The sequence below is a fragment of the Anopheles arabiensis genome, chromosome 3 (assembly GCF_016920715.1).
Source record: "Anopheles arabiensis isolate DONGOLA chromosome 3, AaraD3, whole genome shotgun sequence".
Lineage (NCBI taxonomy): Eukaryota > Metazoa > Arthropoda > Insecta > Diptera > Culicidae > Anopheles > Anopheles arabiensis.
This window is the reverse complement of record NC_053518.1, coordinates 66970743-66986744: the sequence shown is the minus strand read 5'-3', so window position 1 is coordinate 66986744 and position 16002 is coordinate 66970743. Positions and strand designations below refer to the sequence as shown.

Below are 16002 nucleotides of genomic sequence, written 5' to 3'. Positions count from 1 at the left end.
TTACGAATCCATAACAGTACTGAAATTGATCATACCGGTTTGGAACTAATCACAAACCTATACCGAACCTGGAACCGATACAGTTCCTGTTCCGATCCAGTAGCTGAATACACAATTCGAAGAATCATTCTCGGCTGTATATTTGCAGCATAGAAATTCAGCGCTGGAATATTACCTCTATATTAGCAGAGCTAATAAGTCAGTATTAATACAAGTAGATTTAAAACAAAATTAAATGGGCTAAATTGTGTTGGAACCGCACGGGTTACAGGGCATAGCAATAAAAGAGCAAGAATTTTCCATCGGCAAAGGTGGTCACAAAGGAATTAAGGTTGTATATTCCAAAACAGGTGCATCTTTTGGTACCGGAATGATCTTGGTTCTTGGTATATAATTGACCCCCGTTTCGGTTCACACATCTGTATTTTCCAGTGTGAAACAATTTGTAGCACAAACAAAACGTGTGTGAGAAAATTTAAAAAAAGTGAGAAAACTGCTGCGCCAGAACTGCTCGAAAAATAACGGTTCGAGTACGGACCCCGAATAATCCAAACCAACGGGTTTGCTCGATCATTCAAATTGACGGTTAACCGTTGTGTCAATGACCAAATTTACACCTTCATCTCTACGACCGGCATACCCGGGTATCCCATACATTATGTATGGGGGATTAAACTTTTTTGTGCTAAAACTTTAATAGCTTTTGTTCTAATCGTAGTTTTTGAATGAAATTTGACATCGTGTTATTGGTAGAATTTAAAAAATTCATTTAATAATTTTTATATAACCTTAAATTAATGATTACTCGTTTTGGTATCAATAACAAGTCAATAATACTGCATATATTATGGCATTATTATTATGGCATTAATCATATTTTATTTTCAACTTTTTTAACGTGTAGTTCAAACGCAGGAAATATACTTAAATTAAATTAATTATGAATATATAAGCTTAATTTACATTCAGCAAAAGAAAAAAGAGCAAGAAAATTAATTTTGATTTGATTTCAGTCTCCAAAATGATCACACTTTGTTATAATTTTGGAGTGATGTGCACAAACTGGTTTCTTACATTCATCACAAACTTTTTTAGTAGACTCTTTTTTTAACACAAAGGAAACAAGTCCCGGTGTGCTTAACCCTACCACTAGCGTCCCGTTTAGTTGGAGTCATTGTTTCCACCAGATTAGTAACTGGTGCTTTTATAGGTCCTCCTTTCATAACCACTACGTGGCCCGAAGTGACGCATAATTTGTATATTATCTGATTGAATTTCTATTTCTGGCATTGCCAATTGTTCACACAGTTGTTGAAGGAACATACGTCTCTTGTTTGTGGACGTGTTATCGTTATGGACGTCATGCTGCAAAAGCTGCTTCATCTAACATATTGTAAAAAAAGCCAGTGGCCACCTATTGGTTTTTCTTTTTGTAATATTTTCTGACAAATACTTGTCCATATTGTCGACACCGCCTTTCAATTTGTTGTAGTCGTCGATCATTTTAGGCTTATTCTTAGGTCCTGTTATTTCCATGTCATAGGGAGAAGTAGACATAGGGAGAAGGTCTTGGCCTGCCTCAGAAGTGTCCGAAACCGCTCACGGTCTCGCGCCTTCGTCTGCCAGTCCGTTATCCCGGCCTTAATGGCGGACGCCTCCAGAAGCGACGGCCTAAAAAAAACTTTACGGGCCGGGTCGTCCGTTTCCATGCGTACAACATGGCCAGCCCACCGGAGCCTGGCGACCTTGATACGCTGCACGACAGTGAGGTCGCCGTACATATCGTATAGCTCGTCATTATGACGGTTCCTCGATTGTCCTTCCACTCATACGGGGCCAAGTATCCTTATGAGCATCTTCCTCTCGAACGCGGCTAAGAGGCTTTCGTCAGATTTGGACAGTGTCCATGTCTCAGAGGCCTATGTGAGTACCGGTACTATATAGGTACTATTTAGTCCCAGCTTCGACCGTCGCGACAGGTTCTTTGAGGTGAACTGATTTTTCAGGCTGTAGAAAGACCGGTTGGCAGCCAGGATCCTTGCGCGCAACTCAGCTTCCATGCTGTTGTCGTCGCTGACCTTAGACCCCAGATAGGTGAATTGTGGGACGACTTCAAAAGTGCGCTCACCTATCTGCACGTCACGCTTACGTAGATTCTGACTATTTATTGGTAGGGCCGCTGATGTTGCCATCATCAGTTTGGTCTTTGCCTCGTTTATCTGCAATCCGAGGTTCTCTACCGCCTGAGTGATCATCAGTTGAAGGATAAAAAAATCAAAAGAATTGTTAAAATTATATCAACTAAACAAAGGCAAAGAATTATAATGTATACACTTTCTCTTCAAATTTAATGCAACTCCTACGGCTAGAACAGGAGTTATTAAAGTTTTAGCATAAAAATCTTTCATTCCCCATACAAAATGTATGGGATACCCGGGTATGCCGGTTGTAGAAGTAAGGGATACAAAAAGTATATCGAAGAAAAAAAAAAGATTTCGAGTTTTTTTAAAAAATTATGTTTTTTTGCACGAAAATAAAGAGAATAAAAAAGTCTAAAGATATATGAACAATTTTTGTCGCTGCGACTTCTCTGTAAAAAGTTATTAAAGATTAAAAATCGAAATCATACCCGGGTATTCGGTTGTAGAGTTGACGGTTAAATGGTTCAATTATAGTCACAGAGATTAAATTAATTTTCTGTATTAAGCAAGTAGGTGTAAACAGTAGTGCAAGCTTATCATATATTCCTATTGTTTGATATTTTCATTCAAAACGAGTTATTTTCATTGCAAGGTGTATTTTTTTACGACATTGAAAAATAGACGTCATGAAAGCACTTGAAAGCCTATTTTTGCACCTGATCATCAAAGTATTATAATTCAATAGAAAATAGATTATATGTTAATGAGCGGTCGTTATTTTGTAAGCAAGGAATCGTTCGGGCGACATTTTGTAAGGAAGGAAAGGAATCAACTGGTATGCTCATGGCAAAGAGAAACAATCGTTCCACTGTTCGTTTTATTTTGCAACTATTGGTTAGTCCTTGTGTCTTATCCTTCATATTATTTTGAAAACATCTACACACCATAACATATGGTTCATAAAACGTTTGCAGACCAATTAGGCATTCAATGCTTTCAATTAGGACATAAAGGCGATGGGGACGCCTGGTGTTTCACCGATGAAGCTCCACTTACAATCTCAAAAATTGCAATTAAGTTCTCAATTTCTCCTATAAAACCTCCAGTACAAAGCATAAAAAATATCACTTCTTATCAAACAGCATAAACAAACTCGATTTTTTTGGTTTTGTTTTGCTAAACATTTATTTGGCTACTCTCTCACGTATGCTGGGGCGTTTGCTACGTTCGCGCAGCGCCCACCTATCAGCCCAGCGCATTAGGCAGACCGGTAGGCTTACTATTTTGCTTTTAAGATTAAGTTAAACACTTCCCGCGACAGCTAACAAAACTCACCACTACAATAAATTCTTTCGACCAACATCTAGAGGGAGTGAGGGATTTGGGGGACTATTTGTTTGTTCCCCACCCGCTTGCGCCATTTGCGTCACCAGCGAATGTGTTAGGAAAAGTGGTTATAAATGGCTTCAATTAATTCTCAATCCTTCACGTGTTGGTTTTTTTTGACATTAATTGATGAGAGGGGAATTGACATAATAGGGGGCGAAGGAGAAGATTTTGAGGAATTGGGAGTAGTAAAAAAAACTTCCATCAAAAAGAGCCACATAATTGGCCCCGTTTTGCCATTTTTTGATATGTATAGGTAGCTACGCTCTTCCCTCCCATCTTTCTCTCTCTCTCTCTCTCTCTATCTCTTTCACACAAACAACCTTCTCTCTTTTGGTTGCTGTGGCTAACACTTAAATCTCTTTATCCCCCCTGGTTACCCGTTTGCGTTAGCAAAAAAAAACGATGAAAAACAAAAAAAGTCTACTCTAAAAAACTAAAAAAAAAACAATGATTGAATGGGGCTCGTTGTTGAATGCACCAGCCGACGGCTGTACGCTGGCGTTTTGAGGGGAGATGTGGGAAGCACGGGGGAGCGGTTTCCGGGGCCCACGGTGTCGGTGGTGTGAAGTTGCGCGTTGCGCCGTCCCAGTGCTTAGGACAGGGCGGTTCGCGTCGTGTTCGGCAGGAACAGACACATCAGACCGCCACCGGCCAGCAGGACGGCCACGATGAACGTCGGCGCGGGACAGTACAGGTCGAGCAGCGTGGCAATCACCACGTTGCCGATGATACCGCCCAACCGTGCGGCCACCATCGAGATCGCCACACCGGTTGCACTGCAAAACAAGCAAAATAGAAGCAAGCATTTCCATTAAAAATCCTGGCATCGAAAATATCCTTTCGATCGCCTCACCGTAAATTCGTTGGAAACACTTCCGTAATGAGACAGTCGAGCGACGCGTTGCCCATCGAGATGACGCCACTGAAGATGGCCGACACGGCCAGGTTCTGGTGCTGGTTGGTGACGAAGTACATCGACGCCGAACAAGCGCCCGCCGCCATCGTGCTGAAGACGAGGAAAAACTTACGCCCGAGCCGATCCATCCCCAGCACGGCCACCACGTTCGCGGGTAGAGCCGCCGCCACCGTAATGAGTGACTCCATAAACACGGTGCTCGGTATCGTCGCGGAACAGACGCCCGTCTGTGAGTGTGAGCCCATGCCAACGACATAGTCCGTCACCTGGCACACCGACGCGTCCTCCACGCCCGGATGGGCGCGCGTAAACTCATCGAACCGGTTGAACAGCTCCGGGAACCACATCATCAGCCCGTAGTAGCCGATGTGGAACGTAAAGTTGATCGTGATCGAGATGATGGTAAACTTGAGGATCGGCGACATAAACACCTGCTTGCTGTTGTCCAGTATGTCGTACAGCATGCGCTTGTACTTGTTCTTGATCGGTTTCGTGACCGCTTCCAGCTCCTCGCGCAAGCACTCGTCGATTAGCAGCTCGCGCACCGGGTACTGGTCCTTCGACTTGCCCGTGTTCGTCACGTAGATACCGCGGAAGATGGCCAGCGCCTCGTCGATCTTGCCCTGGGAGAGCAGGAACTTCGGTGACTCCGGCAGGTACAGCAGCAGTGCAGCGACAATGAACGACGGTATGGAGCAGACGAGCAGGAAGATGCGCCACGAGTTGTACGTGAAGGCGGGAGTCGTGATGCCGATACCTTTAAGAGGGACAGAAACAGTTGGAGATGTCAGTTTGAGGTTGTAAATGTGTCTAAAGAGCCGGTACACCTACCGGTTGGGATGATTAGCCAGGCCAGCCCGGCGACGAGCAGATTGCCGATCGTCCAGAACGCCGCCATAAAGCTAAGCATCGAGCCACGCTTCGACTTGGGCTGGAATTCGGCAAAGTACGGCCAGATGACGGGACCACTACCGCCTAACCTGTAGCGCGAAAAGAGAAAGATGGGTAACGACACCGCACAACTCTCCGGGGTTATTCGTTTTGCAACACAACTTACGCCACACCGTTCAGGAAGCGAAACACCATAAACACCTCGTACGTCTGGGAGAAGGAAGACGCGACGATGCAGAACGCGTTCATGATCGAGATCACGATCAGCACCTTCTTGCGGCCGAGCGAGTCGGCCACACTGCCCCAGATGTACGCCCCGAACATCATGCCGATGAAGATGATCGAGTTCAGCCAGCCCTTGCTCTGCGTGTTCAGGTCGAGATCGCACTGGGCGGAGGGCAGGATGAACGACATCGAGATGACGTCCATCTCCTCGCTGGTGCTTACCAGCCCACATATTGCTAGCAGGATGTAGTGGAACCTGCCATAACCAGTCAGCTCTATCGCCTGCTCGAAGTCAGCCTTGATCGGTGCGACCCCTCGCTCGGGGTCCGTACCGACCGTGCCCGAGTTGGCCTCGTGCTGCTTGCTGAGGGCGAGCGGACCGGCCGCCGAGCCGTTCCCAGTGGTGCCGGGTGCCGGTGGTGGCAGTACAGCCTGTGTGTGGTCCAGCGACTTCTCGTGCAGGGAGAGGGCAACGACTCCTCCCGCCAACGGATGATCCTTGCTGTCACCGTTCGCTACTCTGTCGTCCTTTACATCGGTATCTGTTTGGGAATGGTAGAAGCGGATGGGAGGTTAGGTTTTGAGCGGTTGATGGAGAGTGGAGCGGAGACTTGAAGACTTACACTTTGGTTGGTTCTGATCGGTGTCACCTTCTACCATCCTATGTAGGCGAGAAGTGTGGTTGATCGGTTGCGCTGGTAAAATTCAATAAACAAGGAAGAAATTCTCCGAAGAAGTTGAGTTGCGGATAGAGCGAGCACGCGTTTATCCGATTTATAGATTGAGATTTGGTTTTGTTTTTGGGTCGTAAACTGAAATTGAGCGAGAGCAAAAGAGAGGATGTAGACGATTTTATTAGTTTTATTAATCTTCTTTTTTATTAATCTTTTTTATGAATTAAGGATCTCTTCTCCATACTAACGATGCAGAATAAATGCATACTGATCAAACACCTACATGAAAAGGCCTAGAAAAAGATCGACCATTTCAAGGTTTGAACTCAATACCAGCATGCTTGTTCCCCTGTGCGAAGCCGGTCCAAGTAAGCCTCGATCATTAGCGAGTTTTAATCGATTGGAATTCATAATCAGACTACTGTTCCTGTGTTCCATTATTTCCAAACACCATTTCCATTTTACACAACCACAATTGTATTAATAATAAATCATTTTTACTTCACTTTGGAATGATTTCAATTTGGTGCCACTCCATCCCGAATGTAGGGATCGGCATCGTTAGCGTTGGTGGTCGTGGAAACAGCCCGTCCTGGTCGTGTGTAATTTGTTTTCGCTGCGCTGTGCAACGCCACACGCTAATGGTGGCTAATGATAGGAAGACCGGGGACCGAGTACGAGTGTGTACCAGTCAACAGTTGTAAACTAGATTAATGAAATTCGGCCCCAGCCGCAGCAAGGATGATTGAAGTAATTGAGCGTTACTACCGGTCGGAAATGTTTTCTGCCCTGTGCAGCCCCGCAACAAAGCCCAGACACTGGCGACTGTCGTCTACTTGTTGCCTGTTACGTATTATGTGATTTCGTTTGATTGGTATCTTAAATATTAAACAGCTATCGCAAGCTGCCGCAAGTTGTTGACGGTGTGCACTAATCATGTACGTCAGAGTTCGTTCGTTTAGCGGGTTTTTGAGATCCATCTCAAGACAATCTCGGAATTGAAAGTGCAATTAGCTGTAATTGTGTGAGTGTGTGTGTGTGTTGTGTATGTACAGAGCACAAAAGTGAATCGTTTTGAAAATTAACACCTCGCCGCGCTAGTGTCGCCGGGACCAAACCAACAGCACGGCGTCAACCCGGCAACAACCCGGCACGAAATGATCACCGATACACTAATTGGGTGATTCAACCGAGCTGATTACGTTTGTGTGGCCCTTTCGCGAGCGACGATAATAACAGCGATCCCGAGTGATTGATCGAGTGTTTAGATAAGATGTTAAAATATGGGTTATTAATCTATTACAAAATAGCTGTTTGTCATTTCTATTGGGTTGTTAAGTACGTTTTTCATTCCAACGTTCTCACAAATCAATTTATCAATCCATTTGTTTCTTTTATTTGCTATTATTTTTCTCCCGATCATCAAGCAGGTGTCATATTAAAATGCAAAATGTTGAAGAAATATAAGATACTTGACACTGATTCCCATAAGTTCTTAGTTCCGCGATCGCGTTAGGTATTCGCACGTTTCCGGACGGCTAATTGTACAGTGAGAATTATATTTTCCGTCAATCTTCGTTTTTACTGTCCATTGCGCATCCAATGCCGCGTGAGAAAATAAATGGTTAAGCATTCGGTACCTACTACAAAACACAGACCGGCGGACCGGGCGGCTTTATCTTTGCGAGAAACTGGCCAATGAATATTTATGCTACGTGCCAATTATATTCCACGTTTGTGATTTAAATCATTTAACGTGTGGTGATGCAAATTTTAACAATCTGGATCAACGCAAAGTGGAATGAAATGAGTTCTAAAGCTGTCTAGCATTTTAAAAACGAAGCTTTCTGTTAGTTTCAATTCGGCACGCAAGTCTTTGCAGATCAAATGTATGGGAAAACGGATCCTCATTACGATTTGGCCGTGTAAACGAACATCCTTATTATCATTCATACATTTTGTTATATTATTGTATTTGTTCGTTCTCGTAGTTTCACGATCATTATCTTTCTTATGTTATGTTGTGGCTTTTTTTCATATTTACATGCTCGATATATTTGAATGTTTCACATATTTAGACAAAAGTCGGTGATTTTTTAAATAATAATTTGTTATGTCAGACTCTATTTTTAAAGAATTATTAGCAAGTGAATTTGTACTCTCAACTCACATTATGAATAATCAACCTCAAAATTAGCTCAATTCAATTCTGTGAACGATTCACTTGAATGTCCATCAGTTGACGACGTAAAAGCTACAAAAACCAAGCTCATGCAAAACAAAAACAGTAACATTAATAATGAAACAGCGCAAGCTCGATCAGTATGAACCCGTTTTCGCTGATCGGTAACCACACGAATCTAGTTTAAACTGACCCGCCGACTTGCATCAGACTCCGGGGGGAGGATAAAACCTGACCTTCGGCACAGTAAACGAACGGTGGCTTGTTATCTACCTCGCCGGTTTCCCAAACCTTTTGCTTGCGCGTACATTGAGCGCCTAAATCTTCCCGGATATGTTAAACCCGTTTAACTATTCATTAACTCCCTCCCGTGCCGCGATCGCGCGCTTGATCGAGCATATGCAGCAGCCAGAGTGACGTCAGAGAAAGGTGCCTAGACAGACAGAGTGCTCTTGCGCACCGTAACCGTCTAATCGTGGCCAGTTATGCGAATGAGCTACCGCTATTCCGGTTTTTTCATCCCCTGTGCACGGTGCACCGTACAAGCACGCGTAAACTTACATTCTAGGCACACGCTGCGCGTGATCTGTCTCGTGGAGGGGTGGCCACATTAAGCATTGATTAGAAAATTTGTTTTGCTAATTAAATCATCAAATTAAAGCCGCCCTGAAGAGAGAGAGAGAGCTCTCAAGCGACCTTGCTGTGCACGGTACACCGTGCCGTTCTTGAGTGCGCAAGACTCAAGTCTCTTGGCGCAGCTATCGAAATGCTCCAAATCCATCATCCACGACAAATTGCCGGACATCTTAATTTCTGTCCCAAGCTAGGACTCCTCCACTCGACTCGACTCGACTCTAACGTTGCTTATTTGGAACGTTCTTCAATCGAAACTGATTACCGGAATCGTCGGTGGTGGAATTAGACGAACAACTTGCACTGCAACGACACCACAACAACAACAACCACGGGAGAGAGAGAAAGCACACAAGGACGCAGCTGTTTATCAGTGGTTTCGTATGTGTGTGTATTGTTGTGGATGGTGTTGTGTGTGTCTCCATTGCTTCCAATGTTTGTTTACGAGCTCGTTGACACTTGGAGCTGGAAATAGTCATCCCAAGGTACGAACAAATTCGGCATTAATGTTAACGTAACCGCAGTGCAGCAGCTCCAACACTATGATGGTGAACTGTTTTGGCCTTTAAACTATTCTCTGGTTTTCTAACTGAGTTGTTTCGTTAGGAATCATCATTAAAATGGATTTTTTTACGATTAGAGATCGATTAAGGAGGAAATTATTAAATTACATTGCTTTCACTATTCATTCTGAAGTTACATTGGCAGCAAGCATTGTAAATCGACAAAATTAATGCAATATCACTTCTTAAAAGTGATTATTCTTTATTACAAAACGTAACATCAGTAATGATGATTATGATGATGATGATGATGATGGTGGTGGTGATAGGAATTGGATTGAAAGGGATCAACAATGCCAAGTTCAAGTATAAGTACAATCATAACAGTTACATAAAACTTATAATATTCAGTTATAGACTAAAAACGGGAGAACTAGGATAGAGGGATAACTCCATGACTACATCATTTAAAAAAACTAACCATTTTATTTAAGTTAAAGCATTTCTTTTTTACGAAAAGATTCTTCAGGCATAGAGAAACGTGTTGAATTGAGCTATTTCGGAGTGAATTAATTGACCCGATTACATTTATTATTGTCAAATATTGCCTAAAAGTCATCCATGTTTGTCCCTAAGGCTTCAGGTTCTGACAGTGCTTCTCAATGTTTGTTCCAAAGATACCAAGCTATGCCTCGTTATCAGCAATGATAGACTCTTGTGTATTACGTATTTTACTACAAATTTAATATATATTTTAGTGTCTTTTACTTAACTACGTTTTATCCATACATCAATGATTATTGTTATATCGACTATACTGGCTCAAAAAGGCAAAAATGGTACATAGAAAATGCAGAAAATTAAAAGGTCTGTAAAAATTTCGTGTTTTAATTTTAATTCTTCTTCTATTTGGCGTAACGTCGTCGACATGCCGGTCTATATAGACTTTCGAGACTTTATTCAGTACCACGCAGCCGAATAGTCAGTCCTTGTTACGGGAGGGGACGGTCCATTGTAGGCTTGAACCCGTCGTTTCAATAGAACGGACATGATATTGAGTCTGTGTGGTTTTATTGAATTTTTCTCACTTCAGCTAACACATGTTTGTCTGTTTAATCAAATTTTTGCTAAGCCTTTGTATAAGTTCTTATAGGCTTTTGTTTATAAATAGCAATATATGCTCTTGGTTCAGGGAAGCCCATGGTCCATACAAGATTTGAACCTGTGACGGGCATTATGTTTAGGTCGTACAACTTAACGACTGCACTTATGACACCAGAATCTTTGAAAAGCTATTCTCAATCAACAATAGTACAACGTAGAATGTAACCAGCCTACTCAAACAAGCGTGCCAAAGGCTTCAAAGTGTAGCGATAGGCTATATTGAAGCTTTATTGGCGGAATCTTATAAATCTTCTTGTTCTGAACCATGATCCATCATATTCTACATACAACAGGCTTAGCACTCCATATAAGATTAATGAAGCAAAAGATTAAAAAGTAAAAAAGTTGGAGGACCACCAAGGTACTTAAACTAAAACAAACATAAACTGGTTTAAGATCACCTTTTGAGATAGTTCTTGAAATCCATTTTGTAGCCCGCTGTACCACTGATGGCACCCTCGCGTGAATGGTTCACGTTAACTTTGCCACTCGCAAACCTTTGAAGGGTCATTCGCTTTCATTTTCTCGCATCTTCCATTATGCATTAAAACACACACAAGATCACTCTCCCCCAGCCTGTGCCCTGATCTGTGATTATCTTCTTGTCGGAATGAAAACAAGCCCCCCCCCATCCCACTCTTATCCGTCGATCGATCATCAACACCTATTACCAGTGCAAACTTCAAACACACCGTCAGCCGTCAATCAGAATTTAAATACACCCTCCAGCAGTCGCTATCGAAATTCGGTGCATCCGAATGCATTCGTGCGGTAGTTCCGCGTAGCAAATAATTGCTACTATTGCTACAATATATCGTGCCAGCGTGTGAATTCTTCCACATTGCCGGCGGCACATACCAGGCGCTGAAACAACCATGGCCAAGGGCGTGGGAGATCCGTGGTTCCGATCGAGGTTCCGATCGGGGGAAGGTATGCATTTTATGCTGCCCCGAAGCCCAACGCCTCGGTGGACATCGAAATGGGTGGTGAGTTCACCAACGAATGCGTGGTGATGTAAGCGAAACGAACGGCAATTTAAACTCACTTAGTGCAGGTGCTACAAAAGTAGTGCCTTGTTTTGCGTATAATGGGGAAGGCGGATCTATTCATCCAAAAAAAAAAGTGCCACGCAATGTACAAAACAAGTATTTTCAACCGTAGCCCCGTCATTAAACGAACAAGAACCAGCTCCTTGTTTTCGATTAGAAGAAATCGATTTCATCCACAAGAGAAAACAAAACGTACCTTTTCGTCACAAGCAACAGTTGGCGGGCTTGGATCTTCGCTCGAACAAACGGGTCGTTTTACTGCTACCTTTGTCACTGGAAATGGTCGATTTTATGCACGATACTGCCAATAAGCGTACCAGCTCGTGAAACATTAACACTTCTGCTGTTTGAGGGGCGAACGCGCAAAGGTGGGCAAAACGCAAACAAACATTCACAACCATGCAGGCACAGGATTTGGTCACGATTTTCCTTTGGTTTGAAGAAGAGCTTGGAATGGAATGGAATTACACACGCTGTTTCGTTTACTTCACACAGAAACACACCGGAGAGAGTGCCTAAATCCCCTAAAAGAATGGGGCTAATTCAATGGTATTTGCCGTTAAGTCCGCCAAACATACTCGCTAGCACCGCTAGTAAAGGAAGAACTGACGCGGAAGGAGCACATTTACACGATCGCGAAGCACGAGATCATCCACTGTGTACGGGAAGAGCGGCAGCAGAGCTGTTGATCTGTTCGATCCTTTGATGGCTACGGCTGCCTGCGTCCTAGACGACCGATATCTGGCGAGTGAATGTGGCTCACGATCGGCTGGACAACGCAGATGGCAAAACACAGCCACACACACACACACACACGCTTGATCGAGAGTGACACACTGCTAGATGTATAGATGATCGCAAAGGAGAACCTTGCAGAACTGGTGCCTCTACTCGACTGGTGCGCAACGATCGACGGACGCTTTACAACTGAACGTGTCCGGCGGATCGATCACCAAAGTCTAGCCGTTTTGCGAGCGCAACGATCCCAACGAGGGGGATGAATCAATACAGCGTGCGCGCTCGGGGTGGTAGCTACAACACAGTGATAAAACCACCCCCTCTTTCCCCTTCCCTTTTATTAGAATGACTCTCTGGTGAGTTGTTGATACTGCGGTATTGTTGGCTCATCTGACACGCATACACACAGACAATAGACAAACACTTCGATTCGGGTTTCTACTCTTTTTCGGCTTATCGGGAGTTATCGCACTGCAAACTTTGTTGTTGCTGTTGTTGTTGTTGCACGGTACGAAGGTTGCGGGAAATGGTGCATAGCACGCTAGAACCGATGGAACCCCTTTTTGCGGACGGGATGGGTCTGCCGGTGGGATCAGGTTCGGCGGCTTTTGTCTTTACTGAGGGGGAATGATTCTGACCATCGTGATCGTGACCATCGTGCAGTACAAATTCTCACCATTTCATGGGAGGTGAATCTCTCTCTCTCTCTTTATCTGGGAGGCACGAATGGCATAGTGTTGTTGCAGTGAATCACTCCACATCAGCTCGGCGTTATCAAACAAGGCAAATCAATGGGTTTGAATTTGACGAACTCAATATTGTGGATGAATTTGATGTTGGATTTGAAGAAATAAGATTAATATCTTCATATTTCCAATGTAATCTTCAATGAATCCAATCATAGATCATCCTGTAGTCGGGAAGGATACTCTTTAAATCCAAAGGGGAAGGAATAAAACGAGAGTTAAAATCGGGTTCAAACAATGAAGATCTTTGTAAGATCCGATATTTGTAGGATCCAGAAGACACATTTAAATGAAAGTTCCTGTCCATTTGATAATTGAATGTTAGTTGTATCACGAAAGCATGTACGAACAACGATCATCATGTCCCAAAACGCGATCATTGTTCGTAAACAATCTACAAATTCGCAAAAAATAAGACAAGTTTTGCCTATGTTTTTGGTCTCAAAAACAAGAGTATTACGCATTGCTTATGATCATACACAAGGTACAACAAAATATACAAAATGTCTGTAAGGTCAAGAGAAGTCCATTAAAATAAGCTTTGGTAGCTCAGTAATGACGTCGTTTCGATGATTGAAGAGTTAAAATATGGGAAACAACCTGAAAAACTCAAAACAAGAACCAGAATAACTGTATAAACATGTCTAGAATTGTTGAGAGCTTAATCGTGAAATGTTTAAGATATAAATCTTCTCTGTTTATAAATTACAAAAAAGGCGAAAATAATCCCAGAGCGATTAAAACGTTTAAGACAACACAACAAGATACGCTATCTTATTATCTTAATCCCAATCGTACGTCACGTGAACAGCGAGACAACGCAATGACTTACAGCTCATGCACACAGCATCTTAAACAGTTTTTAAGGTAGAACAAATAGACTTCCTGATATTTTCACGAAAATCCAGGAAGCCTTAAATCAAGCCTCCAAAAAGACGAAACACTAACACGCAAATCAGTAAGAACCTTCACCTTCTGGGTACTGGGTAGCGACCGACCGTACTAGCTCTAGTGTTTCATTGATCGTCTGCACAATAAAGCTCCGGAGCATCGGAAAGCTCCACCCTCTTCCAATCTCATAAAAAGGTCAGGAGGGCTTGTATTCACACCTCACCGCCGGGGAACAACAGTAACTTCCGCCCAGCTTCGCGTGACTGCAGCGTGTAAAAAGATCTAACGCCTTACGGTGTTATGCTGTTTACGCGCATTCTCCGACGTCTCTCACTTTCGATTAGGCCGGGTCGGGGGGCTTAACTCCCACAAATTAAAGCCGAGCGGAGCGGATCGAACGCAATCGACAGGTTGTGCGTGCGGAGTGCAACCATGCGCATGTACTACACGTCTGGCATTGTGTCTGGGCAGTCCAGAGGGGACAAAGGCTTCCAGCCATTTTGAGATGTTTCGACTTGTAAGCTGCAGACGCGGTACCGTAATTGACGCACAGCCTTTCGAAACCTTTTCCTTCCGCAGGCTGTTGCCTGAGAATATGAGAACCTCTTACTGCATGTCAGCTCCATTTCAAAGTCATCTTTCGCCGCCGCTAGCAGCGGGAAACACCACCACTACCATCATTCCATGGCCGATAGCGTTTCTGGTCTCTAATTAGCGCTTGCTTTCTAATTCTCCAGAGAGCGTGGCGAATCGGTGTGATGACTCAGTTGACAAAAAGATCCTCACAAAACGGGCGGGGAGGGTTCAGTTTTTGTTGTCTTGTTTGCTTCATGCTGGTGTAGTGCGCATTATCTTTTTCGGAAGAATTCCTAAACCAAACACACTCACACACACACATAGAGCAATTAACACAGTTTCAACAGAGTTTGTCAATATCGTTTGCAAATAATTGGTAGTGCCTAATTTCGTAGTCGTCGATCGATCGTGTGCGCGATCGTGCTTGTCTGGTGGCAAAGGGCAAGGACAGATGTATTTACAAACTTGCAACACTGCGACACCAACTCTCTTTCGCCACTGTGCGCTATGTTTTGCGTAAATAAACAACATTAAGCACGCGCTCCACGTGGAAAGCTTCTTTTCGCAAGACCCTTTCAGAAGATTCCGCTCTTTCAACGTTTGGCGCATGTGCATTATTGATTGCATTTTTCACTTACTGCTTACCTTTCTTTTTTCTTTCCTCCACAACACTACTGGTTATGGCAGCGTTCCACTACACCTTGCAGCACAGGCCCACACCACACTGTCCTTTCCCAACTTAGATCAGTTACTACTGGGAGTACTCGCACTCGTACGGGGTTTGCAAGCAAACCTCGAAAGGTAGGATTGCTACCGGCGTACGCCTTTTATATGCAAGACCATTTCTTACCATTTCCGAGTGCGACTGAAAGATTAACAGCCGGAGATAAACCCTGTCTGTTCTGGCTTATCATACTGCAAACAGCATCACGCGAAACGCGACAGCTTAAAACGCCTTCCCAACGTGATCGTAAGCTTCTGCCAGCTTCCCAAAGGCTCTTCCCTCGTCAACAAGAAGTCCAAATTCAAGTTCTGGGGTATAAAAGATGGTAAAAGGGGTGCTGCTATGAGCTCATAGTGATAAGGTTTGCGCTACTGTTTGCGAAATTATTTATGGTCCCAGTTGCTGCTGCTGCTGCAGGTCCAAAAATGGACCCCGGCTAGTGTGACCAATTGTGAAATTGAGAATTGTGCAGAAACTCGGGAAATATCCCAACCACCTTTCCTTTCCCCTTTTGCTGTCTATCGGTCTTACGAGAAGATCTTGTTGGGATGCATGTATCG

The 16002-nt window shown here is 43.7% G+C and overlaps 1 protein-coding gene across 2 annotated transcripts; it reads right to left on the bottom strand.

Moving 5' to 3' along the window:
- Positions 1-3298: 3298 nt before the first annotated feature.
- On the bottom strand, positions 3299-15528 carry LOC120900999 (synaptic vesicle glycoprotein 2B-like). 2 transcript variants are annotated; one of them, XM_040308666.1, is made up of 6 exons: positions 15364-15528; positions 6186-6374; positions 5504-6104; positions 5278-5426; positions 4384-5203; positions 3299-4306 (listed from the first exon to the last, which is right to left on the bottom strand). In XM_040308666.1, exons 2-6 carry the CDS (start codon positions 6220-6222, stop codon positions 4123-4125), a joined length of 1791 nt encoding a protein of 596 aa, XP_040164600.1. In that variant the 5' UTR covers positions 6223-6374; positions 15364-15528; the 3' UTR covers positions 3299-4122. The 2 variants fall into 2 exon arrangements, with proteins under 2 accessions (XP_040164600.1, XP_040164601.1); XM_040308667.1 differs by lacking the exon at positions 15364-15528 and adding an exon at positions 11964-12680.
- Between the last annotated feature and the right edge of the window lie 474 nt (positions 15529-16002).